The sequence below is a fragment of the Phalaenopsis equestris genome, unplaced genomic scaffold (assembly GCF_001263595.1).
Source record: "Phalaenopsis equestris unplaced genomic scaffold, ASM126359v1 Scaffold000707, whole genome shotgun sequence".
Taxonomy (NCBI): domain Eukaryota; kingdom Viridiplantae; phylum Streptophyta; class Magnoliopsida; order Asparagales; family Orchidaceae; genus Phalaenopsis; species Phalaenopsis equestris.
The window spans coordinates 84,249-111,066 of record NW_018165147.1 but is presented as its reverse complement, the minus strand read 5'-3'; the positions used below and the strand labels follow the sequence as shown (position 1 = coordinate 111,066).

The following is a 26,818-nucleotide window of genomic DNA, read 5'->3' as shown; positions in this document are numbered from 1 at the left end:
AAGATTTTAATTGATTCAACGAATAATAGCTAAATGTAAACTATGAGTTTATCTAAATTAACTAACCTATCGAACAATGATAAAATTATCTAATCGAGCAATAGTTGATTCCTAGAAATCGTTGAAAAATAATAGGAATAGGAAGATCACCTTCTCCCTATGATACTTCGTCTTTACATGTAACTGAGTATTTTCACAAGTAATTTGAATTTATGTTAATAGAATTAGATCTTTGTGTATAATTATGTTCATTCATAATAATACAAGAGAGATTAGTGTGAATTTTCAAATCTAAGAAGTAAGATCACCAAGATTCTTCGTATCAACTATGACTTGAAGATGTTGCAAATGAATGATCAATACAAAATGTCTTTGTAATGATAATATCATCGATGTTAACTAGGAAGTAGCTGACTATTAACAAAATAAATATGGATAATATTGGCATTGCTTACAAGACAAACAAAAGTTAACCTAACTTTATCAAACCATGCTTAATGAGCCTATTTCAATTCAATAAAGTGGACAAGAAAGATATAAATCTAAAAAAGAGAAAAAATCAGGATGAAAGAAAGACATATTTAACATCTATTTGATGGAGTGGCCATTTTTATGAAGCAATAATATATATAATTATTTATATTGTAATAATATTAGCCATAACATCAAACATTTTCTCATAGTCCACCTCATATTATTGTTTGTTATCGAGGGAAATCAAAAATATTTTACAAAGATCCCATGTACCATTAGAGCAAAATTTCTCTAGAAAACTCATTTACAACTAATGGAAAACAAGCAATATGATATTATCCCATAGATATTTACCCTCATGAGCCCAAAGTTCTTCTATCATTGCCTCCTACTAATAATCATGTTTAATAGCCATTAGATAACACGAAGGAATAAGAATAAAAGCCAAAGTAATATGGAAGTCAGACCAACTTGGATGATGAGTGGTTATATAAAATCATCTACAATTAGTGCCCAAAATCTAACTAGTAGCTCAGATGACAAATCAATTTGAAGCAAGTTTAAATAAAGAAGTAGTGAAGTTAATTGTTTTCATTCATGCACAAATCTAAGTCTGAACTGTTTGAAATTGGTTTTCAAATAATCAAAATTAGGAAGAAAATATATCCCTAGCAAAGAGTCAATGTGACTAGGAAAGTAAAATTGATGCTCAAAGTAAACAACATGAAGTAAGATGCGAGATCAATTGGAGTATGGATCATAACAAGCATAAATATTGTGATAAGTGCTATAACACATAAAAATGCATTTAACATATTGAGCATAGTTTATATGCCCTTCATGGGATAGTGAACAAAAAAAAAATAAAGTCAACCAAAAGTATGCATACCAAGGAAGTTGGGATGTGTATGAAAGAGATAATAATGAGAATATTCAAACTTTAAATCACAAGAAAATTTATTAATTAAATATTTTTGCATGTAAGGCTTCAAACTATAACTTACATAGAACAAAAAAATTATGCAACAACATTCAAATAAAACCAAAAAAGTTACGAATTTTAAGTTCATCAACACCACTTTATTGAGATGTATTGTGATATGAACGTGAGTAAATAAACTTTTAATGAAGAAAATCATGAAATTAAATAGACATTGTGAGAATCGATTTTTTTGTCATAATTCGTGTGACTGCCCTGCCTCCAGTAGAATTCAGAACACATGATATTTGCGATCTTCCCCAACTACCTTCCGGATGTTGAGCCTCACCAAATCTTCCATGAGATTTCTTCCCTGCTCGATGTCGCCCTCCCGATTCAGATCGCTTTCATTTTCTTCTCTTCCCATGAATCTTTACTTCAATTTGTCATCTTCTCGATTTGATGTTGCACCGCCTTCGTTACACTATTTAAGAGCACGCAAGAATAATGGCATCACACCTTCCCGTGCACTAGTCGTTGACCCCCAACAACTCCCTCTCTCCCTCTTTCCTCATTTTCCTTGACTCCGCCAAATGCAAGGGATCAAAAGCCCTCTCCTCCCTCAATCGATTGAGCACTGTAAGCTCTCCCCTTTCTTTTTCTTTCCATCATAATGCAAAGTATACTTTGGGGTATAAGATTTTCAAGCACACCTTATGTTAATGTTCGGTGAAGCTAAAAAAAAATTAGAAGTTTCGTTTTTATCGCTTCGAGTTAAGTAATTATTAAATATTATGGGATAAGTATACATTTGCCATTAGGGGAGTTAATCATTGATATTTGTATTATATTTCATGGTACTTTATAGGATTATTAGAAATGTCCTTGTTACTTCATTTATATTTCTTATTTTGCGCTTCTTACAGGCCTCATTCATTACTCAATGAAATAAATAACTGTATTAGCTTATCACTACAAAACTCCCTGCATATTTGATTAAATCATACAATTATAATATTTTCTCTTTTTGCACTTTATGTTTATGAATTACATGTAGATTTTTGTCCTATCATCAACTTGTGTAAAGTAGCATATTTCTTATATATTTACTTGTAAAAAATTTATAATTGTGTAGATTTGTGTGTAATGGTTTGTAAGTTGATGAAACCATTTTGGATATTAGTCAGTAAGGTCAACGGGCTCATAGAATGACGACTCTACTGGAATTCATCGGGTTTTCTCGAGTTGGTGTTTACCTTCCTAGTTCTAGAGAGTCTGATAAAACCGACTGTATAAATATAAATTGAAGCAATACTGAATAATAAATAATTGCTAAGTTATACACTGGTAAGACTTAATCGGTTTTGAAATGATTGCATGTTTCAATAGGATAATTGAACATATTCATACCAATGTTAAAAACTCTCTCATTATCTTATGATGTTATATATGCACATAGTAATTGTCTTTTTTTTTTTTTCATGTTATATATGCACATAGTAATTGTTTTTTTTTTTTTCATACTGCATGCCCTAATTTCTTATTGTTTATGTCTTAATAAATAGTAGTTATTTATTGAGTTTGATTTGTCAAACTCACATATTGATATTTTTGCATAATAGATTTTGTATAGGAACTTGCAGGACCGTCTCCATGACAACAAACAATCTAGTTCTAGATTTTTTTTATAATTTCATTATTTGTTTCAGTCATTATATTTCCTCTTTTGGATTTTTACTAGTTGGTCCTTATTATCATTTTAAACAGTCGTATTAGTTTGAGTTCTATTTATGGAATAAAACTCATCTTTTCTTATTTATTTTTGTTATTACTTGCATAAAAACATTTCTATTGAAATACAACACAAATTCATATCTTTTTATTGCACCCTATATTGTCAATTGTACCGCCTTCCGGACTTGTTATTTGTATTACGCCCTATGTTGTACGTTATCCAATGCTAGGTTTTTATTTGTCAATTTTATATTTGTGTAAATTTAAATGTTTAGAATGACTCTAAAAAGAAAAGACATTGCAGCCACTCGTGCAACAGGAGTTCCGAGAGCTACTATAAAAGATGTACCTGTTCCTATGGACCTCGTCCCCAAACCGTCGTCATGTTAATCCTACTCAAGCCACTGAGGCTACAGAGCATCCCCTCTTAGCCTGAAAATATTCTCGGAGATGGTGACTTAGAACATCACCCAGGCATTACAAGTCAATTTTGCAGCTCAATTTGCACAAGCCGTTCAGACAATCCAACAAGCTGCGCAACCGACACCACAAAAGCAACACGTCATCAACTAATGGTAATGCCCAATTGGAGTATCATGGATCGAGTGATTGACTAATTTCTGAAGACGCACCCTCCTACCTTCAATGGTATGGCAAGCCTTATCAAGTCTGATGCATGGCTTCATGATATCAAGAAGAGGCTTCAAAGAATAAAATGCCCTGAAGACTTCAAGCTAGATATTGACACATTCTATTTGCGCGAAGAAGCTGATGATGATGGGAGTCACCGCCGCAATGCTTTTAAACCAGACCTAAATATTTCTTGAGCTGATTTCAAAAGACTATTCTTGGAGCAGTACTTCCCTATGATGGATCTAGTCAATCTCATGAATGACTTAAGAAAGCTAGAGTAAGGGATGAAGATTGTTCGACAATGCAACACAATTTGCCAGAAGATCAAATTCATACCATTGATTAATCAGCATGAAAATCTACTACCTATTGGTTGACCTAAGAGAAGACATTCAGATGTGCCTATTTGTCAAGTGTACGACTTATAGAGAACTAGTGGACTGAGCTATTCATGCAGGAATGAGGATTAATGTCTGCGAGAAATGGCATTCCGAAAAGCGAAAGAATTCAAATATATAAGTAAATGGGAGTTCTCAAAAGAAGCAACATCGGAATTATTAGGCACAAAAGTCAAAAACAAATCCTTCTTGTGTTCGTTGTGGGAAATGACATTTTGGAAGTTATAACTTGGTCATCCGCAAATGCTTCAACTATTATAGTGTCAACCAAAAAGTCAAAATTGCCCCCTCAAAGTTCTAGTCAGCAACAAGTGACAACAAACCAGGAGAATGATTCCAAATATCAGCATATGAGTGAGTGCCAGAAATCTAACGGAGGTCAATATCAAAAGCATCACCGGAAGGATTAACCAAAGTAAAATTATTTTCAGCCTTAACGGCAAGCGCAGCAAGAGATGGAGTCTCAGTCGTATAAGCCAAGTCCTCCTTCATCGCAGTACCAAAAGTACCAGCAACACCAATAGCCGCCACTGAAGTATCAACATCCTTCAATCGTGCAATACTAGCCTCAACAACCTTAGTCTTCGGAACAGCCTAGACACCCTATTCCACCTCAAGCATTTGTTATAACGTAAAAAGAAGCCTGTGAGGCTCCTAACATTATGACAGATATATTTCTATTTTAAGACAACCGACAAAGGTATAATTTAACTTAGAGGCATCTCATTCATTTATATCAAACAAATTTGCATTTAGTGCATCGGTGTATGCATTATAATCGCATATATCCATAACTATATCATATGGCTCATATGTGACCGTTACTCAGTGTATTCAAGATTGTGATATCGTCATTCAATGACATGCGTATGCCTACTACACTTATAGTATTCCCACTAGCTGAGTATAATATAATTTTGTGTATCTACATATCATGTTATTGTAAATTGCCATAAAAGACATGTGAATTTTTGTATGCCTAACTTAGTTCCGTTTAGTTTCAAGTGTAGTAGAAGAGCTTTTTCTTGTTTAATATCAGCAATTATGGCTTGTAAGTTGATCTCCCACGAGATCATGTGGAAGATTATGAGAAATCCAGTATTCACTTAGAAAGTGTTCCAGTGGTTTGAGAACTTAGTAACATATTTTCTAAGATTTATCTGGCTTACTACTAACTCATGAGGTCGCGTTCACCATAGACGTACTTCTGGGAATCACACCAACTTTTAAAGCATCATATTAGATGACTACTGTTGAACTCCAGGAGCTTAAGATTCAGTTGTAGGAATAGCTTGATAAATGATTCATTGTACCCAATGTTTCACATTGAAGAGCAACAGTTTTGTTCGTGAAGAAAGATAGGAGCATAAGATTGTGCATCGGCTACAGAGAGCCGAATAAGTTGACTCTGAAGAACAAGTATCCACTATAGATGATAATCTATTCAACAAACTACAAGGTTTTTCTATGTTTTCCAACATTGACCTCCGATCTTAATACTATTAGTTGAAGCTACAAAATGAGGAGGTTTCGAAGTTTGCCTTTTGATCTCGACACGGGCATTATGAATTCCTAGTGACGTCATTTAGTTTGACTAATGCCCATGTTTGCATTTATGGATTTGATAAATAAAGTTTCAAACTTTACTTTGATCAGTTTTGTCATCGTCCTCATTAATGATATTTCGGTTTACTCTAAAGATAAAGAGAAGCACGCCCAACATATTAGAGTAGCATTGAATATTCTTCGAGGGAATAAACTTTATGCAAAATTCTCTAAGAGTGAATTTTGGCTTTGAGAAGTGGTATTTTTAGGGCATGGGCATATTATTAGTGGAGCTAGAATCTTTGTTGATCTTACAAATACTAAGACGATAATAGGTTAAGCACTGTTACAAAGATTCATAATTTCCTTGGTTTAGCTGGTTATTAATAGAAATTTGTTGAAGCTTTCTCTCATATTGCTACACCTCTATCAACGTTAACTCAGAATGCTGTCAAGTTTGAATGGTTCCATGCTTGTGAATAGAAAATTCAGGAACACAAAAATTATTTAGTGACAGTCTCGATTCTTATAATTTTCCTGGTATAGATGAATTTCAGATCTACAATGATGCTTCACAACAAAGATTGGGATGTGTTTTAAGGCAATATGATAGAGTTGTAACTTATGCTTCTAGGCAACTCAAGGTGTGTAAGAGAAATTATTCTACCCATGTCTTGGAATTAGTTGTAGTTATCTTTAGCTTGAAAATTTGGAGACACTACATTAACGGCATCATAGTGAAATTTTCACCGATCATAAGAGCTTGAAGTTTATTTTCACTTAAACTGAGTTGAACTTGAGCCAAAGATGATGAGTCAAGTTGACGAAGGATTATGACCAAGAGACTTAGTACCACACTAGTAAAGTAAATGTGGTTGCAGATGACTTAAATAGAAAATTTCAACATATGAAGCTTGGATGATCACTCAGGAGCACCAGTTAGCACGGGAGATTGAATGACTCCAACTTGAGATAACACTGACAGGAACTAATCCCATCATGTATCAATTATTAGTTCAGCCTACACTTGTGGATTGTATTCATGCAGCTCAGATGAGGGATACAGAATTACTACAGCTTAAAGAGCAAACTCATAATAAATAAAAACCTAAGTTTCATATTGATCAAGATGAATCTTCGTGATTTTAGGATCGGCTGTGTGTTTCAGACTAGAAAAGACTTCGACATGAGATACTATGTGAGGCATATTCTACTCCATATTCTGCTCAACCAAGAAGTAATAAGATGTATCACTCAGAAGCACCAGTTAACACGGGAGATGGAGCGTCTCCAGCTTGAGATGGTACCAATAGGAGTTGATCCCGTCATGTATTAATTGTCAGTTCAGCCAAAACTTGTGAATCAGGTTTTTGCAACTCATATAAGGGACATAGACTACATAATAGAGAGCAAGCTCGTAATGAATCAAACATTGAATTCCAGAGTGATCAAGCGGCTTAGAGAACAAGCTCATAGTGAATCAAACTTGAGTTCCATAATGATCAAGATGAAACTTTGAGATTTCAAAATCGGTAGTGCTCCAGATCATGGACTTCAATACGAGATACTCTAAGAGGCACATTCTACTTCAGGTTCTGTTTATCCATAAAGTACTAAGATATATCAAGACTCAATAAGCTATTTTGGTGGTTGTAGCCAAATGTTTGACCTATCAGATGGTCAAAGCCCGAACACCAGAAGCCACCAGAGACTTGGTCGTCTATTGTAACTCCTTCCTAATTCATAGTGGAAAAGAAAGGAGATTTCAATGGATTTTATAGTTGGCTTATTGAGATCAATACAAGAATATGATGAAATTTGGGTTGTGGTTGATAGGCTAACTAAGTTAACTCATTTTCTATCAATCAAACAGGCTTATTCAGTGGAAAAGATAGCTAAGATTTACATAGATAACATCGTTTAACTATATGGAATTCCAATTATCATTGTATAGATGGAGATGGAAGATTTACTTTGAAGCTATAAAGGCAAGTACAAGAAGATATGGGAACAAGATTGGACCTTGGTAATGTTTTTAACCCCTAAACAAACGGGCAGTCAAGGCACACCATTCAGGCTTTAGAATATTTGTTGAGAGCTTAAATGTTGGGCTTTCAAGATAGTTGGGAGGACTAAATTCCGTTAAAGTTTGCTTATAATAATAACTTTCAGGCTAGCATTGACATGGCACCGTACGAGACATTTTATGATAGAAAGTGCAGATCCCCCTTGGGTTGGTTCGAGGTTGGGGAAAAACCAATATTCAAACATTAACTGGTGGATCAAGGAACAGAGAAAGTTCATTAAATATGAGATTAACTACATGTCGCATAAAATTATCAAAAGAAATACTTCGACCCCAACCATATAGATTGAATTAAATGTTGGAGATTATGCTTTTATAAAGATTTTATTTATGCGTGGAGTTACAAGATTTGGACATAATAGAAAGCTTCAGACTCACAATATTGATTATTTTGAGGAAATCGAGAGAGTCGGCAAAGTTTACTACCGTTTGACTCTTCCTCCAAGACTTGCAGGAGCACAAGGTCTTTCACATCTCTACTTTGATGTTATGGTCGTGATGACTCTCATATCATCCAGTACGAGCCATTGTTGATTCGAGAAGACCTGAGCTATCAAGTACCAGATCGCATCTCAGAGCGAGAAGTTTGGCAGTTTCACCATATATCTATTCCATTTGTCAGAGTACTTTGAAAGAACCAGTCAGAGCGAGATGCAACCTAGGAGATTGAATAAGAGATGATCACGAAGTACCCACAGTTATTCTAGAATTAATGTATGAATTTACATATCAAATTCTTTTAAGAAGGGTAGTACATAAAAAAATTAAAAAAAAAATTCCTAAATTGGGTGACTGCCTTTGCCTTAGTAGAATTCAAATCGCGTGATTTTCATGATCTTACTTTGTTGCGTTTTGAATTTAGATCCTCGTGCAATCTCCTGTGAGATTTCCTCCTTGCTCGCTATCGTCTTTATGATTTGGATCGCTTTCCATTTCTTCTATTCCCGTGAATCTTTTCTCGATTTGATGCTTTCTGGATTTGCTATTGCACTACTTTCGTTACTCTATTTAAGAGAACATGAGGATTAGGGCATCGCATTTTCTCGTGCACTTGCGGTCGACCCCCAACAACTCCCTCTCTCCCTCTTCATTTTCCTTGACCAAGCCAAAGGCAAGGGATCATAACCCCACTCCTCCACCAATCGATTAAGCATTGTATGCCCTCCTTACCCTTTCTTTTTACTTCTATCATAATGCACAATCTATATAGTAAATTAATTTTAATTATTTTATTATTAGGATAAATTATATTACAGAAACCTTTAATTAAGTGATTTTCTTTTAAAATTGTAATGATAAGGGTTAAAAACATGTATCTATGTATATATCAAATAATAATGATAATAGCAATGATAATAATAATGATAATAGCAATGATAATAATAATACATTTTTATAGCCAATGTATTTTGGGACATAGGACTTTCATGCACACCTAGTTACGGGTGAAACTAAGAAAATCATGACTTTTTTTTACCACCTCGAATTAAGCAACTATTATTTATTATGAAATAAGTGCACTATTCAACGTCTGGGGCGTTCATCATTTTATTTGTACTATATTTTTAATATATTTAATGAATTCACAGTCATGCCCTTGCTATTTCATTTATATTTCTTCTTTTGCACTTTTTATAAGCTTCATTACTGCTCATGAAGAAGTAATTAGCTATCTTATTTTGTCACTACATAACTCCATGAATATTTCGATTATATCCTGAAATTATAATATTTTTTCTTGTATTTTATATTTAATAATTGCATGTATATCTTTATCATATCGTCAGCATATGTAAAATAGCATATTGTTTATATTATTACTTGTAGAAACATTTGCAAATGTGTATGTTTGTATGTGATGACTTGTAAGTTAGCGAAATCCTTTTGAATAATTTTTAGTCGAGCCGACAGGCCCATAGAGTGACGAATTTATAGAAAATCATCAGGTTTCCATGGGTTTGTGCTTACTTTCCTAATTTCAAGGTATCCAATAAAACTGATTATATAAAAATATAAATTGAATTGAAATTGATTAATAAATAATTGTTAAGTATATAATGATAAGACTTCATCGGATTTGACATGATTGCATATTTCATTAAGATAATTGAGCATAATCATAGTAATGTTTACAAGATTTTTGTTGTCTTATGATGTTATATATCCACATATTAATTATCTCTCTTTGTTGTTCATACTACATGCTCCAATTTCTTGTAGTTTGATTTGTCTAACTCACTTATTAATATTTTTGCGTTAGAAAATTTATTCAGCCACTTGCAGGACCGTCTCTACAGGAGCATACATTACAATTCTAGAAATTTTTTTGGTATTTTCAACAATTTTTTTAATCATTATATTTCCTCTTTTTTTTGGGTGGTTGCTCTCTATTATCATTTTAGTTTTGCTTGTCATTTTTTTTTTTATTTTTCTTTCAATTATATCAGTCGAACTCTTATTTACCAAACAAAATTTATCTTTCCTTAATAATTTATGTTATTACTTGCATAGAAATTATTTTGTTTAGAATTAAAAACATGTTTCCATCATTTCATCATGTCCTAGATAGCTGAAGTGTACCGCATTCCAAATCCGAAGAGTGACAAAGTCACCTCCAAAATCAAAATTTAAAACGTTGAAACTAAAGGAGAATTGAATTTCAAAATAGACCATGTAATACTTATAATAATTGTCAAGAATGTCACAATATTCATATGAATATAATAGGATTAGTGTCTTATACATCATTATGAATTATGTCAAAATAACTACAAACACGATTATCATATCATGAGAAAGAGGGATACTTCTTTTTTCCATTTTTAATGTCCATCAATAATAAAAAATGGAAGATTAAAATAGAATTAAATTTTTATTATCGAACAAATCAAAGTTTAATAAATGAGATAAAATAATAAAACTAGGATGGCTAAACTTTTTGTAATATAGTTGATCTTTTTTTTTATTTATGATAGTATAGAAGGATGCAAGGAAAATAACTATCCAACTTTAAGAACCAAAATGAATATCTTCCCCCATCAACAGATCCTACACAATGCCATCATCACGAGAAACTGAATATCACAATTCTTATCAACCAATTTTCCTTTTGAATAATATTAGGGAAATAATAGAATATACAAGAACATTCAATGCAAGAATTGATGCCCTCAATAACCTGTATAGGCACCATAAGCTATTTGAGTAAGGGATCAACCCAAATCTGATTAAATAATGCCAAGAAGCTGTAACAAAATAGCCATATGTTTGTGTGCACCAAAATTCAAAAGCCTAGGTGAAAAAAATAGAACATCCATATCTCATAGCCCTACGGTTGATAGGGCTTTAATAATCATGTGTTAAACCATTGCATGAGTAAGATTCTATTTATCCACAACTATTAAACCAATAACTTAATCAACAATCATCATTTATTTATCAATCAACTGACAATTTTGAGGATGGTTACGACATTCTTTAATGATGTGCCTAGGCTTCTTATAATAATTATAAAATTTGCATAATTGACTGCAATAAATCTATATAGCGCACGTAGTTGAAGCATTATAATCGTTACATTTCACTTTCTTAGCCTTTTTTGCATTACCATTTTCTTTTTTGTGTGCTAGACTGCATTTCAGAAAATTGTTCGTTAAAGCACACATCCAAAGAAGGAAAAGGTTCACAATTCTTCCAATTGCGCAAGTAGCCTCTAATTAGGATGAAGTTTCATCAAAAACTAGTCTATCTTGCTTTGCTTATGAACCTCCTTAATAGCAAAAAGAGATTTAATAAATACTTTATGTATAAATCATGTTAATAAATTTAGCCTTTAAATTTTTAAATTGAGATAAATAATCTTGAATAGATAAATCACCTAGGGTGTAACTAACAAACTCCTATTTTAACAAAAAAAAACACTCCTTTTTAACAAATAATCGCATGATTGTATTGTCTTGATTATAAAATTTTCATAAACATTCATATATTTTAATTAATCATATAAAACCTTCAATCTGTGAATAGCTTGACCGACATATCTTGAGAATCATGTGCACCTTTGAGTTTTCACTAAGTCAAATGTATAAACATAATAAAAGCCCATCACCATCAATAAGTCCCATTATTCATTTCTTGTGATAAATAGTAAAAGTTCCTAAGTAAAATAATTTGTTCATGTGGTACACCAAAAATATCAAAACTATTGATTGATGACATGATGTCCTTATAAGAATTTCATTAAAGTCATGAGAAAAGAATGTTGAGATTGTATCTTTAAAAAAGAAAAAAATTCAACAATTTGGAACGAGTCCTTAAAAAAGTGCAATTACTGGAAATCAGTGTCAAGAGAATGATATTGTAGAGTGTTATAGGCGACAAGTGAAATGAGGCATATGCAGCGGATCACTAGAGACATCTTGTGCTGGAGTAAATGATAAGGTTTTGGATAAGTAGATGGGGGCGGTGATATAATTTGTTGTGAAAAGACCGTGTTGCATAGAGAGAAGAGAACAATTAGATAAACGGAGGTCAAGCATTGCCTTAAAAATAGAGGAGGTGATGAGATCACATTGATAGAGGTATGCCAGGATCAAAGAAGGATGCCTCTTAACACCTGCTAATCAGAGCTGTCACATAGAGGCTTCTCATCATTATATAAAAATAGTTGGCATGATACAAGGATCAAATCTGGCATAATCAGCATATAGTTATATTTCTAAAATGCTTAAACTACCTAATTACAAGGATCCTCTAATGTTTATTACACATCAATAATCGAAGAATTAGGGCAAATAAAGGTGTGTTGTCCTATAGCAACTAATAAGAAATAGGGGATAAGAGTACTTTTACAAAATAAAGAGGAGGTGTGTGAATTATTGCCTAACTACAGAGTAGGTATGTGCATTTATCCCTAAAATTTAAATTAATCAAGCCTACCACACTGCAATTATTGGTTTCGGATTTCACATTAAAGTTGCATTGAAAACAAATCATAATTTTATTTTACATCACAAGTTTGACTGATGTTTGATATTCACCAACATTATGTTAGCAAGACCAAAGAATAACATCAAAAACCCAAAGAACTTCAATCCAAAATAATGGATTTTTTACCATCAAACTATATTTGACCAAACAGAAGGAAATGAACCTGAACCATAACACTACAGTATATGTTGAAAAAGCATTTTTTTCCATTATCATAAAAATAAATGGACCCTCAATAAACTTAAAATGTGGGCTAGATCAATTTTCCAAAATGAAAGACATTAATGATGTCACAACAAGGCGCAGGGCTAAGAATTAACTAAGACGAGAACAGTAATCAAACAGTATTAACATTTAAACAACTATCCACAGCATTATAGAATCTTTCAATTTATAAAAGAGTCATTAAGATCCACAAAAGTGCAATAGAATTAAATATCCAAAAACAACAATATATCACAAAACCACATTAAATCAGTACTTGATAGTATATTAATATCTGAATAAAATAATAAAAAGAAACCACAACACAACATAACTATTACTTATCAAGTACAGACCTCCTTCTGTAAATTAAATCTCTTCTACCAAAAAATCAACCTAAAGTTTTTCTTCTCCCGAAAGAAAATATTAATTTTAACTGTAAGTTTGACTTAGCAAGTAATTATAATTTTTATATGCATTAAATTATGATGTTGATGCTATGCATGAATGACCAACATAAATTGCAGCTCATTACTTTATAAAATATTGAACTTCTATTTTAATTTTATCTCTTCCATTTTCACTTTAAGTATTTAGTATTTCAACATCTTTAATAGTCATAGCAAGATTATCGGCATACCTGAAGGAATCATCACAAATATACCCAAAGCTACCCTCAAAATGTACCCGTATGTACCCTCAAAACTTTACGCGTATGTACCCTCAAAAATGTACCCTAAGGTACCCTCACAATTGCACTCAAAAGTAAACCTTTACTATTTTCTTTAATGAACACGGGTACCTCGCATCCCCTGCTAACACTAATTGGGGGTAATCTTATGACTTAACACTTACATTTCATTTCATATCAATTTAATATCCTTTAAAAAATATATTTATATGTAAGTTATTTTTCTCTCATTTGTGATATCATCTCAGACATTCAAAATGCCAAACGTGAATGAGATGCTTATTTTAAACCATTTAATAAAACAATTATTCATTTATTAAAATATTAATTTAATGCATAAAATAAATAAAAATCACTCACCTTAGCTTTCAAGAAATCTCTAAAATACTTATCATTTACTTCTCTGGACAACAACTTATATTAATTAAATGTGCATATAATTATAATAATTACATCTTAAAAGAAATTCTTAAATGTGTTTAACTTATTTAAATAAGAAATAATTTTACGATTAAAAATACAAATCTTTTTTAATCTAAAGATTCTGTCTTCTTCGCCTTCCTCAAATCCCAAGGATTTATCGGGTTTTTTTTCAAACTTTCTAATCTAAATAAAATTTAATAACATTAATTAATTTAGTATATTATTTCATTAAGTAAAAACATAAGGCATAGCATTTACCTTAAAAACTTTCAGGCCAGTCTCCTTCCTTACTCGTACGCTCCTCCAATTTTTCTTTCGAATCTAAATTAACTATTTGTTAGTCTTGATTTTAATAAAACTTAATATTAATATTATTATTAAATACACACACATTTTAACATACATATATGTGTATTCATATAATAATATAATTAAATTAATTTATTTAAAACCTCAATTACCTTATAAACCTTCGGCTGCCTTGCCTTAACCACACGCACTCTCAAAGCTCCTCCTTCCCACAAAACGAGAGCTCCTCCACTCTGCTTTTGGTTGCTACTCGGCCCAGAAGAACTGTTTGATTCTCTTCTTTCCTCGATCCCCTCCCTCTTCTCCCTGACACAGCTCAATAGCCCTAATTTCAGATATGATATCGCGATCCTCTTCTCTTAGCGATTTTTGTCGAGTCGCTCTACCCAGGGCGGCAGAGAATTGACGCCTTCTCCACGATCCTCCTTCTTCACACGCAAAGCTTCCCTGTGCTAGAGTTCGACATCAAAGCTGCACCTCCCTTCCTCGACTTCAATTCAGGGCTCAATGTCGAATGAAGTGAGGGACGCTAACTGCTCCTTCCTCTTCTTTCTTCTGATTTCTCCTCTTTTCTTCACTAAAATTGTTCCCATACTCCTAGGATGTCTTCCTTCCCCTCTCGCTCTCGGACATGACAGTTTCTCCACTCCGTTGTTTCTCCCACTCACTTGCTCATCTACTTCGAATGAAAAGAAGTGTGAAAGACCGTGTGATAAGATTCTTGTGAGGGGGTATGCGTGTTCTAACCGTCGACACTTTTATATTTATTTACTATTTTTTTGTAACTTTCTGTTATTACAATTCTTTTGTCACGACCTGGCTTAGGCCTTAGAATTAAGTAAAACAGGAACAACAGTCAAACGGTATTAACATTTAAACAGCTAGCCACAGAATCATGAAATCTTTCAATTTATGTAAGAGTCGCTAAAATTTATAAAGTGCAATAAAATTAAACATTCAGAAATAATAACATAATCAGAAAATCACATCTCAAACCAGTACTGAACAGTATATGAATATATGAAGAAAACAGTAAAAAGAAACTACAACACACCATAACTAGCACCTAACAACAGCAATCCTCCTGTAAACCAAATAATTCCTATCAGACATATCAACCGAAAGTTTTTCTTCACTTAAAAAAAAATATTAATTTCAACTATAAGTTTGACTTACTGAGTAATTATAATATTCACATGTATTAAATTATGATGATTATGTTATGCATGAATAATCAAAAGGAAATGCAACTAATTAGTTTATCAAATCTTGAACTTTCATTTTAACTTTATCTCCTCCTTTTTTTGCTTTTAAGTATTTACCATTTTAATCTCATTAATAGCCATAACAGGAATATCATCATACCCAAAGATATCTTCAAAAATATACCCAAAAGTACTCTCAAAATGAACCCGTAAATACCCTCAAAAATATATCTGAAGGTATTCTTAAAATTATACTCAAAAGTACACTTTTACTATTTCCTTTAACGTGCACCATCCCCTACCAATACTATCTCGGGGTAATTTTATATGACTTACGATTTACATTTTAATTTATATGAATTTAAAATTCTTTAAAAAGTACATTCATATGTCCATTATTTTTCTTTCAACTGTGATACCATTTCAGACAATCAAAATCTCAGACATGAATGAAGTATTTGTTTTAAACCATTTAATAAAACATTATATTAAAACATAAAGAAAAGTAATCACTCACCATAATTTTCAAGAGACCTCTAAAATACATATCTCTTCACTTCACTTCTTTGGATAACAACCTATATTAATTAAATGTGTATATAAAAATAGAAAATCATATCCTAAATAAAAATCTTAAATGTGGTTAAATTATTTAAAATGTATTCAAAAGACCTCTAAAATACGCATCCCTTCACTTCTTTGGACACAACCTATAATAAGTAAATGTGTATATAATTACAAGAAATCATATCCTAAATAAAATCTTAAATGTGGCTAACTTATTTAAAATGTAAGAATTTTAAGATTAAAAATACTAACCTCTTTTAATCTTAAAATCCTTTGACTTCTTCGCCTTCCTCAAATTCGAAGAATTTATTAGATTTTTTTTCATACTTCCCAATCTAAATAAAATTAAATAGCATTAATTATTTTAGTACATTATATCATTAATTTCAATAATAATATAAGGATTAACATTTACCTTATAGAGTTTCAGATTGGCCTTCTTCCTTACTCGTACACTCCAATTTTTCCCACGAATCTGAATCCACTATTTTTAGTCCTGGTTTTAATAAATTTTTAAAATAATATTATTACTAAAAACACACATTTTAATGCACATATATGTGTATTCATATAACAATACAATTAAATTAATTTATTTAAAATCTTAATTACATTCAAAACCTTTAGCTGCCTTGCCTTAACCTCACGCACGCTCGAAGCTCCTCCTTCCCTCAAAAGCTCCTCCTTCCTCCGCTTTGCTTTCGGACGCTGCTCAATCTAGAACAACTCTAAGATACACTTCTTTCCTTGATCTAGTTCCTCCTCCCTCGCACCGCCAGACAGCTCTAATTTCACAAACGATACCGCGATCCTCTTCTTACTTGTGATTTATGTCGTGTGGCTCTACCCAGGGCAGTAGAGAATTGGTGTCTTCTTCACAATCTTCCTTCTCCTTTGCACCAAAGATTCCCTAACACGCGCAGAGCTTCCCTTTGCTAGGGTTCCAAGTTGCACCTTATCCCTTCCTCGACTTCAATTGGGGCTCGGCTTCGAATCAGGTAAGGGGCGCTCTCTACTCTTTCCTCTTCTTTCTTCTCAATTCTCCTCTTCTCTTCACTGAAATTTCTTCCCTATTCCTATGGTTTCTTCCTTCCACTCTCTCACTCTCGGGTATGACAGTTTCTCCTCTCCCGCTGTCTCTCCCGCTCGCTCGCTCATATGCTTCGAATGAGGGGAAGTGTGAAAGAGCGTGCGATAAGATTCTTGTGAGGGGGGCGACTCTTCTAACCATCGACACTCTTTATATTTATTTTTTTATTTTAACTTTATGTTATTACAATTCTTTTTTCACAACCCGGCTCGAGGCTTAGAATTAACTAAGACGCGAACAGCAATCGGATGGTATTAACTTTTAAAGAACTATTCACAAAATTATGGAATCTTCAAATTTATAAAAGAACCACTAAAATCCACAAAGTGCAATAAAATTAGACATTCAGGAACAACAATATAATCAGAAAACCACATCTCAAAGCAATATTGATTAGTATATCAATATATGAAGGAAACAGTAAAAAAAAAGCAATACACCATAACAATTATCTATCTGTTGCAGTTCTCTTCCTATAAACTAAGGGCTATATGAGGTAGCCGCAATTTTTTAAAAAGCCGATGTGCGGCATCTGTGCTAGGAAGCTGTTGCGCAGAAGATGTGTTTGTTTGTTTTGTGAAGTTGTACCGCTGCTGTGTTGCAGCCATTTATGTTTAAAAGACTTTTCTGGCTTTGTAAAATTTCAAATTGTAGGTTTTAGGCCAACGCTAAAAGCAAGTTTTAAACCTTTTAAATTTAAAAATAATAATTTTATGAAATATATTTTATTCTGATATTTTTTTTTTTACTTTAAAATTTTGAATTTAAATAAGCAATAGATGTGGATCATGTCCAGAGTGTAACAAGCGTGCAGGCTTCCGACGTCTGTACATTAGTTTAGGAATTGATCTGTTGATTATAAGAAATTGCTCGTCTAATAGAAATTCCTTTTGCTGATATTTCTTAAAGAACCAAATTATGCTTTCCTAATCCGTCAAATTTCCTGCCATTGTAAATAAAACTTGAAGCTCGTAAATAAATTTTTTGTTGTCGTTGGGAGGCCAATTCTTGGGATTCCAGCTAGAGGAGACGTGCCTCCATCGTCGTCGAGCATCGATGCTTACAGTGCAGTCAGCAGTAGCAGGGTTCGGCAGGAACAATGGTGTTTCTCTGTCTTCAATCAAGAATGCAATTTAGAGACGCAAACGAAGATGACGAAGCTTAGAGACAAGCATTGGTGGCAAAGGAATTTCCTTCACTTAAAACCACAGAGAGCAAAGTCTGACCCACGACAGCATTTTACGAGTGTGTACCTACGACATTCGGACCAAACAGACCCGCCAACATTTTCCTGTCGTGCCGCAACAAAAATGTTCCCCCAAACGCCCTTAAATCTCTCCTACCAAACATATCAACCTAAGGATTTTATTCCCCTGAAAGAAAACATTAATTTTAACTGTAAATTTGACTTAGTGAGTAATAATCTTTATATACATTAATTATGATGCTTATGCTATGCATGATTGACCAAAAAGAAATGCAACTCATTTTCATTTTAAGTTTATCCATTCTCTTTTCACTTTGTATTTACTATTTTAACCTCTATAATAGTCATAACAGGATTACTGTCATATCTAAGAGTATCAGAAAAAATATATCTGACTATATCTTCAAAATGGACTCATAAGGACTCTAAAAAATATACCCAAAGATACCCTCAAAATTGCACCTGAATGTACACCTTTATCGTTTCTTATAACGTGAAGCGTACATCACATCCCCTACTAGTACCATCTGGGATAATCTTATATGACTTAACATTTACAATTCATTTCATATCAATTTAAAATCATTTAAAATATACATTTATATGTCTGTTATTTTCCTTTCATTTGTAATATCATTTTAGACTTTCAAATTCTAGACATGAATGAATTACTTATTTTAAATCATTTAATAAATTAATAATTTATTTAATAAAACGTTAATACATAAAAAAATAAGCACTCATCTTAGCTTTCAAGAGAACTCTGAAATACTTATCTTTTCATTTCACTTCTTCTGACAACTTATATTAGTTAAATGTGCATATAATTATAAGATTCACATCCCAAAAAAAATCTCAAAAAAGGGTAACCTATTTAAACATGTAAGATATTTACGATTAAAAATAGTAACCTCTTATAATCTTAAGATTCTTTGTCTTCTTCGCCTTCCTCAAATTCCAAGAATTTATCAAATTTATTTCACACTTTCTATATAAATAAAATTTAATAACATTAATTGCTTTAGTATATTAGATCATTAATTGCAATAATAACATAAGGCTTAACATTTATCATATAAACTTTCAGGTTGGTCTTCTTCCTTACTCGTTCGATCCTCCAATTTTTACTTCGAATCTGAATTCACTATTTGTTAGTCCTGATTTTAATAAAACTTCACATTAATATTATTATTAAGCACACACACACATTTTAACACACATATACATGTGCATTCATATAACAATATAATTAAATTATATTATTTAAAATCTCAATTACCTTATAAACCTTTGGTTGCCTACCCTTAACCTCACGCACGCTTGAAGCTCCTTCTTCCCACCGAATGAGAGCTTCCTCCACTTTGCTTTCGATCGTTGCTCGACCCAAAACAACTTTACGATTCTCTTCTTTCCTCGATCTCCTTACTCTTCTCCCTCGCATGGCTCGACAGCCCGAAATTCACACACAATACCAAAATCCTCTTCTTCTTCTTTTTCGTGGTTTCTATCGCATGGATCTACTGAGGGCAGCAGAGAATTGTTGGCAGCTCCACGATCTTCCTTCTCCTTGTCATCAACATGCAGAGCTTTCCTTTATTAGGTTTCGATGTCCAAGCTGCACCTTCTCCCTTCCTCAATTTCAATTGGGGCTTGGCTTCGAATTAGTTCCTTCCTCTTCTTTCTTCTAATTTCTCCTCTTCTCTTCACTGAAATTCCCCCCTATTCTTGTGATTTCTTCCTTCATCTCTATCACTCTCAGGTACGACAGTTTCTCCTCACTTGCTCGTCTGCTTCAAATGAGAGGAAGTGTGAAAGAGCATGTGATAAAATCTACATGTTTTATATTGATTTATTTATTTATTATTTTTTGTTTACTTTATATTATTACAAATGACAGCTTTGAACTTCCACATAAAAACTACCATGCTTCATTTGCTATCTACTGAATAACAACAAACTAACTGGTAAAATGGTACTTTCTCAATAATCTCTGGTAAACTTAAAAAGAATAAGTGTTCGAAAAACCCAACTCAACTTAGCCTAGCAATCAAGAGCTTCAGTACCCACCACAAATAGGTTCAAGGTTTTACATATTGTGTGTGCTCGTGAGTTTTTGTAAAATTCACTCAATGTCCTAAAAAAAGAGTATCCTTCGACCTTTTCAATCTATAAAAAATTATAATTAGTAGGAGATTGCCTCCTTAGGAAGTAATGGTTGTGTTGTCAAAGTATAGCTAGTTCAAACAACTTATTGGAACTGCTAAAACGTCCATCTTATAAGCTATTCTAAATTAAAGCTAAGACCAAACGAAAAAATGATTGTCTCTGCCAGTATATAGGAAACCTCCAATTTCACATTGAAAGGCTGTCAATGATCGCCTAAGTTGTCAATCTAAGTTCATTCGTGTAAATTTAATAAATCTCCATTACAATGATTTCCAAGATTGGCCTTTGAGACAAGCAATCCAACGAGGGAATACAAACTCCAAAATTTTCAGAAATTAATAAACAGATCAAAAAATTATAAACAATCTATATAAGTTTCTAAACCCACTATTCTCTCCCTCAGCACTAATATACTGCAAGTTCAAATGGATCTCCCCAAAATAAGTACATACAGAATAGCTCCGCAGACATCACTCCATGAAAGCTCATAGCCACGCACTCCCTCTTTAAACCCACGAAGCTACTAAATTAAAACCAACAAGCAATAAATTCTAAGTACCAGAACTGCACAGATTCCTAAATCCAGAAATCAATATCCCAGAGACCAGTCGAGTCAGTCTACCTTTCCCGTGTGGCCCTGCAAGGTCCTGCAGCAAACCAGATCCGTAGGGCTGAAGGTAATCGCTGACTTCCCATGGCTCCTCGCGTAGGTCGCCACTGCAATTCTATCATAACAGCATGAGACCCACAAATATTTTCTTGAAAAAACACCAAAAACAAAATTTGACAAGTAAATCCACCATCAGTGTCGAGCAGGAGCTGTCTCTTCTGCCTAAGCCGCTCCCGCAGCGTATTCACCATCGCCGTAGCCGCAACATGCCGCTCCTTCAGCTCTGCAACCGACATTACAAACAGTAGCCCTAAATCTAAACCACCTGCGGAGTATCAGCAGCCTCTGATCATCCTGAAAAGAACCTTTTGAGCTAAAAGTAATCCCTAATTATGAATTCCTGAGCATCCTATCAATGGTAGCACCGGACTTTCTGGGCGAAGCAGTGAGAAAGGCGGCGATGTAGGATGTTCAGCTGCGAGGGAAGGCAGAGAGAAAGGCCGGAGAGAGAAGATACTACATCCGTACTTTGGACGTAATTGGTGGGTCTGTGTTTAACATTTAAAATAAATATTAAAAATGTTTTTTTTTTGCGCCGGAATATTTCAGAAAAAAGTGTGTTATCCATTCTATTTTATTTTTCACGGGCTAAGTTTTACATTTGTGATTTTGAGATTTAGGATTTTCATGTTTTAAGTGAGTCTCTCCCGAGCATTTTAGGTTTCGCGACCAGATCTCTCATAGCACAGTGAGCTTTTAGCTTCCTCACTCCTGAATTTGGAAGCGCATTAGAGCTTTTACCGTCATTCAACACCGACACCAGCACTCAGGACTCCGCATATGTTTTTAATAACAAGCTTAACAAGGTGGTATATTCGATATGTTTTTAGCTAATTTTAGCTGTAAAAGCTTCTGAACTAATGTTGTTTAATATACATTATCTAGGTTTTATGTTAGTTGTAATGGATTCACATAAAGAAAAAAATATCAAAGAGAAAGTAAAGAAACCAAGCAGGAAATAGAAAAAATAATTCAACTTTATTTATTTTCAAGTGTCTATCTTTTGTGTAACTGAGAAATGTAATTCTTCTTTTTTGTCATCTTTTCAATGTATAAGCTTGTTAGATGTAATACTTTCTTCACACTCATTTGTTCAATGTAAAAGTTCATTTGGCTCATTTGTTGAATGTAACATTTCCAAGTATTCCCTTATAATTTATATGTATTGCCAACTTTATAATTTTAGAGAAGTAGTTTTTATTTTGGGAGTTCTATCTATTTAATGTGTTCGAAAAAACATAAATGTCCTTATTTTTTATTCAGAGAACAATCAATGTAAATACTATTTGCAAGTATCATTATATATCATCATTAAGCACCATAATGTCATCATATTAGCATCATAATACAATTATGATATTAACACATTATAGCCATATTAGTAACAAAATTCTAGTGCTACATTATTTCCAAACAACTCACAAGATCACCTTACTACCAAAATACTTTGGCATCATATTACAATTTGATTACATCCAAAATATCATAAGAATATCAAATGAATACCACGTGAATACCACCAAAAAATTACATCAAATATATCATCATAATACGGCAATAATACCACATCACCATGATACCACAATAATACTAACAAACAATTTTGGTGGTATTCAAGTGGTATTTGAGGAAGAAAAAATGAGGAATCAAAGAGATCTGATTTTTTTGGTGCTTGGGGTGGGGAATAAGGTTCCTGTTCTTGTGTAGGAGGAGGAGAAGAGGGAGAAGATTTGTAGAATTTTTGTTGATGATTACCCCGATAAGGTATGTTATTTTTTAAGTTTACCATAACATTACACTATATTCTAAAGTTCTTTTATTTTTTTAATATGAAGCACCATCATGCATAGCTAGTTATGACTTCCTGAAAAGGGATAAGATATCTTTACACTTGGCTAATGTCATTGATCAATGTTGTCAAATGTTCACTGATAAGTAATTATTTCCTTATAAAGTCTAATTGGTTATAAATAAGAATATATTTATCTATCATTTTTTTATATGACATTACTATAGAAGTGATGCCATGTTTTTTAAAGACCATTTTGCAATAACTCGATCTTCGATCGATAAATTATTGGACAATTAGAAGTTGACCAACAAACATATTGATGCATTTGCACTTTTGCTTGCTGAGAAAAGAAATAAAACTCGAAATGTATACAAATTGTACTTGTATATATCACCGATGCATTGGGTAAGTGTGCACATTGTTTTATAGTTTATGTTATTCATGAATAATTTATACCTTTGCTTATATGTAAATAATAGAAGTCAACATAATTTGGCAGGCATGTTTCACTCAAAATATTGAGATCGAGATTTTATTAGACACATAACAAAGAAAGTATTGAAAAAGCACAAATTTTACTCATTCCCATAATCAATGGTCAACACCGTACTCTTTTAGTTGGGGCGCTAAAGATGAGAAAATGGATGTTATATGACTCACTCCAAAAAAAAAATCACAAGGAAATATGTTATGAAATTGTGAGGAGATACATCAAGACATTATTCCAAAAGTTCTTCATTTTTTAGTTTTTAAATTTAAACTACTTGACATAAGTTTCTTTATTTTGAAGTTCAAAGTCATTATTGAAGATGCCTAATCTACTTTTGATACTAATCCTATAAAGTGGCCAATTGCTACTCGAAGAGGACCACCTACAAAAATAAACAACATTGATTGTGAAATCTTTGTTTATAAATATATGGAAAAACTGGTGGGCATTAAGAAAACAAATTAGGATGATTACAAAACATGACAGCTTAGCATGACACGTTTTAGAACCAAATTTGTTTATGAAATATGTGTGTTGTCGTTAGGAAATCGTTGATTGTCATCATGACTATACGAACTCTATGTACTCTATGTATGCAGAGTGACTTTTGTATAACTTTAGGATGTGGATGGATGAAACAAAACATTAACATGTACGGTGATGAGATATATTGTTGTAATATACAATTTTATGACTTATTCATAACTTTTAAGATTCAGAGTTCCACCTTTTAATGTATGTCATAATATACCACCAAAACATTACGACTTGTGTATTTTGTAGTATACCACCAAAATTCTACTATAATACAACAAGAATACTATCAAAATATCACCAGAATACCAACAAAATACATCCAAAATTCCACAAGAATACCACCTAAATACCACCGGAAAGCCACATGAATACCACCACAAAATCACAAGAATAAAACCATAAAAACACTAGAATACAAGCACAGAATCATAAGAAGTTTGTTGGTTTTCAAATGGTATTCATGTGGTATTTTAATGGTATTTATGTGGTATTCTTGTGATATTTTAGTGGTATCTTGTGGTATTTTGGTGATATTCTTATGGCATTTAAGGGGCATTCAGGTGGTATTCATGGGGTATTCATGTGGCATTCAGGTCATATTTAGGTGGTGTTCTAGTGGTATCCTTGTGGTATTCTTGTGGTATTATAGTGGTATTCAGGCGGTATTCTGGCAGTATTTATGTGATATTCACGTGGTATTCATGTGATATTCTTTTGGTATTTTGTTGATATTCTAGTCATATTCTAGTAGTATTCTAGTAGTATTCTAATGATATTCATGTGTGTTCTTGTGGTATTCAGAAGGTATTCTATATAGTATTAAATTAGCATTCTTGTAAAACTACATTAATGTTTTGTAGAAATAATTCATGAATAAATTTAAAAATAATGGGACATTAAAATCATTTGTTTCTAACGACAAAACACACTGAAATTTATTTGCTCCCTACAACAACTCTTGATTAAATTTATTTGTTCCCAACAACAAAGCATATTCTTCCATTTAGTCAATGAAATCCATGATTAAATTGTTATAAGTTTTAATTGGTTGTGATGCACTTGAGGATATAAAGATTTCCTGCAATTTAAATTACTCATTAGAAAAAAAATTATAAGAAATACTAACTATATAAATTAAGGACCCATGAAAAAGAGTTTAAACAATGGTGTAAATATCATACCTCCATGACACAAGCTTGTATTATAGAAGAAGGGGTAGCAATTGGAGATCCATTGTGTTCTCCATTTGATACAGGTACATTCTACTTTCCAGTAATATAAAACAGTTGATTAGTTAATCCAATGTCAATGTAATAGTAATTGATATTGATAATAAAGTAAAGTTTCATATGATATAGGTTCATGCTATAGAACACAATATAATATTTACTTTTAGCTCTTTTTTTCTCCCAATATCCCTTTGACATAGCATTAGAAATATTTTTTGTTCGCATCTTTATTGGACCCTTTAGTTTTTACAATGCATTCCTTCTTCTTAGTCTTTTTTTTGTTCACGCTATCATTCAATGTGAGAGATTTCTCGCTCACTATTGAGTTAACATCGTTACACAATTGTTTTAGAAACTCGAGCATATATTTTCAACCTCTTCATTGCCTTGAGCCTTGATGCTTATTTGGAATGAATCTTTTATGGACATGGATCTGAAATATCACTTGCAGAACCATTCCTCAGCTGCAAATCTTTGAAATTTTGATAACCATTTTCAAAATAGAAATTAAGCTTAGCATATGGATACCATCAAATTAGAAAATATTTATTTGATATTCTCGCTGCATTTTCTTTGTTGATAACTCTTATGCGGTGGGAACATAATTGCCACATCATCTCAAATTTCTTGCAACTATAACTTATATCAAAAGTTATTTTGTTAAGATTTATTTGTTCCTCAATTAGCCAAATGTATTATGTAATATTATGAAGGACTTCTATTAGATTCCTCTATTCTTACCTATTGACACCATGTAAAAATTCCTTATAAAAAAATGAGTATGTCCTTTTTTGTATAGAAAGTAGCAGTCTGCCTCAGCAGAGAGCTGCTTTTAGTAACGAGAATAATTGAGAATTGAGTACATTTAAAGCCCTCATCATTCTCAATCCATCTCCATGTTTTCATTATATTTTCATGTCCCAAAAAATAATTGGTTAAGGAGCTTGTAAGCTTAAAAATACCATGACACACATTATTTGTCGACTCACTTTGTTCTGTAGAGAAGATTCACAAACAAAATAAATCATAATTAAATGTTATTGACCACCTCTTCCTAATTAAATGTTGTTGCTTTACCTCTATGTGATGCTCAAAGGGTTGCAAAATTTTTTAAAACAAACATATTTTGTAGATTTGGGATGCCGAGAGTTATCATTACTGATGGTGGAAGTCATTTCAGAAATGTCATAATGGAAAAGTTATTAAAGAAATATCATATAAATCATAGGATTGCTACTGCTTATCATCCTCAGACAAGTTGATTGGTTGAATTATTCAATCGGGAATTAAAAGAATTATCGAAAAATCTGTGAATCCAACCAAAATGGATTGGTCAGTCAAACTTGACTATGCTTTGTTGTGCTTTGTTTTATAGAACTGCATACAGAACTCTTATAGGAATGTCCCCATATAGGCTAATATTTGGGAAAGCTTGTTACTTACTAGTTGAACTTGAGCAT

At 32.6% G+C, this 26,818-nt stretch overlaps 1 protein-coding gene across 2 annotated transcripts in view; it reads right to left on the bottom strand.

Annotated features, from left to right (window-relative positions):
• LOC110030369 (guanine nucleotide-binding protein subunit beta) overlaps positions 1–21,809 on the bottom strand; it is a 72,469-nt gene extending 50,660 nt beyond the window's left edge. The window contains exons 1-2 of one of the 2 annotated variants that reach the window (XM_020733044.1): positions 21,441–21,809; positions 21,263–21,357 (exon numbers count right to left, since the gene is read on the bottom strand). In XM_020733044.1, the coding sequence (XP_020588703.1) occupies positions 21,263–21,357; positions 21,441–21,546 (201 nt within the window). In that variant the 5' untranslated portion in view covers positions 21,547–21,809. The remainder of the gene's footprint in view (positions 1–21,262; positions 21,358–21,440) is intronic. The other variant, XM_020733043.1, reaches the window with a different exon arrangement.
• Positions 21,810–26,818: the final 5,009 nt, after the last annotated feature.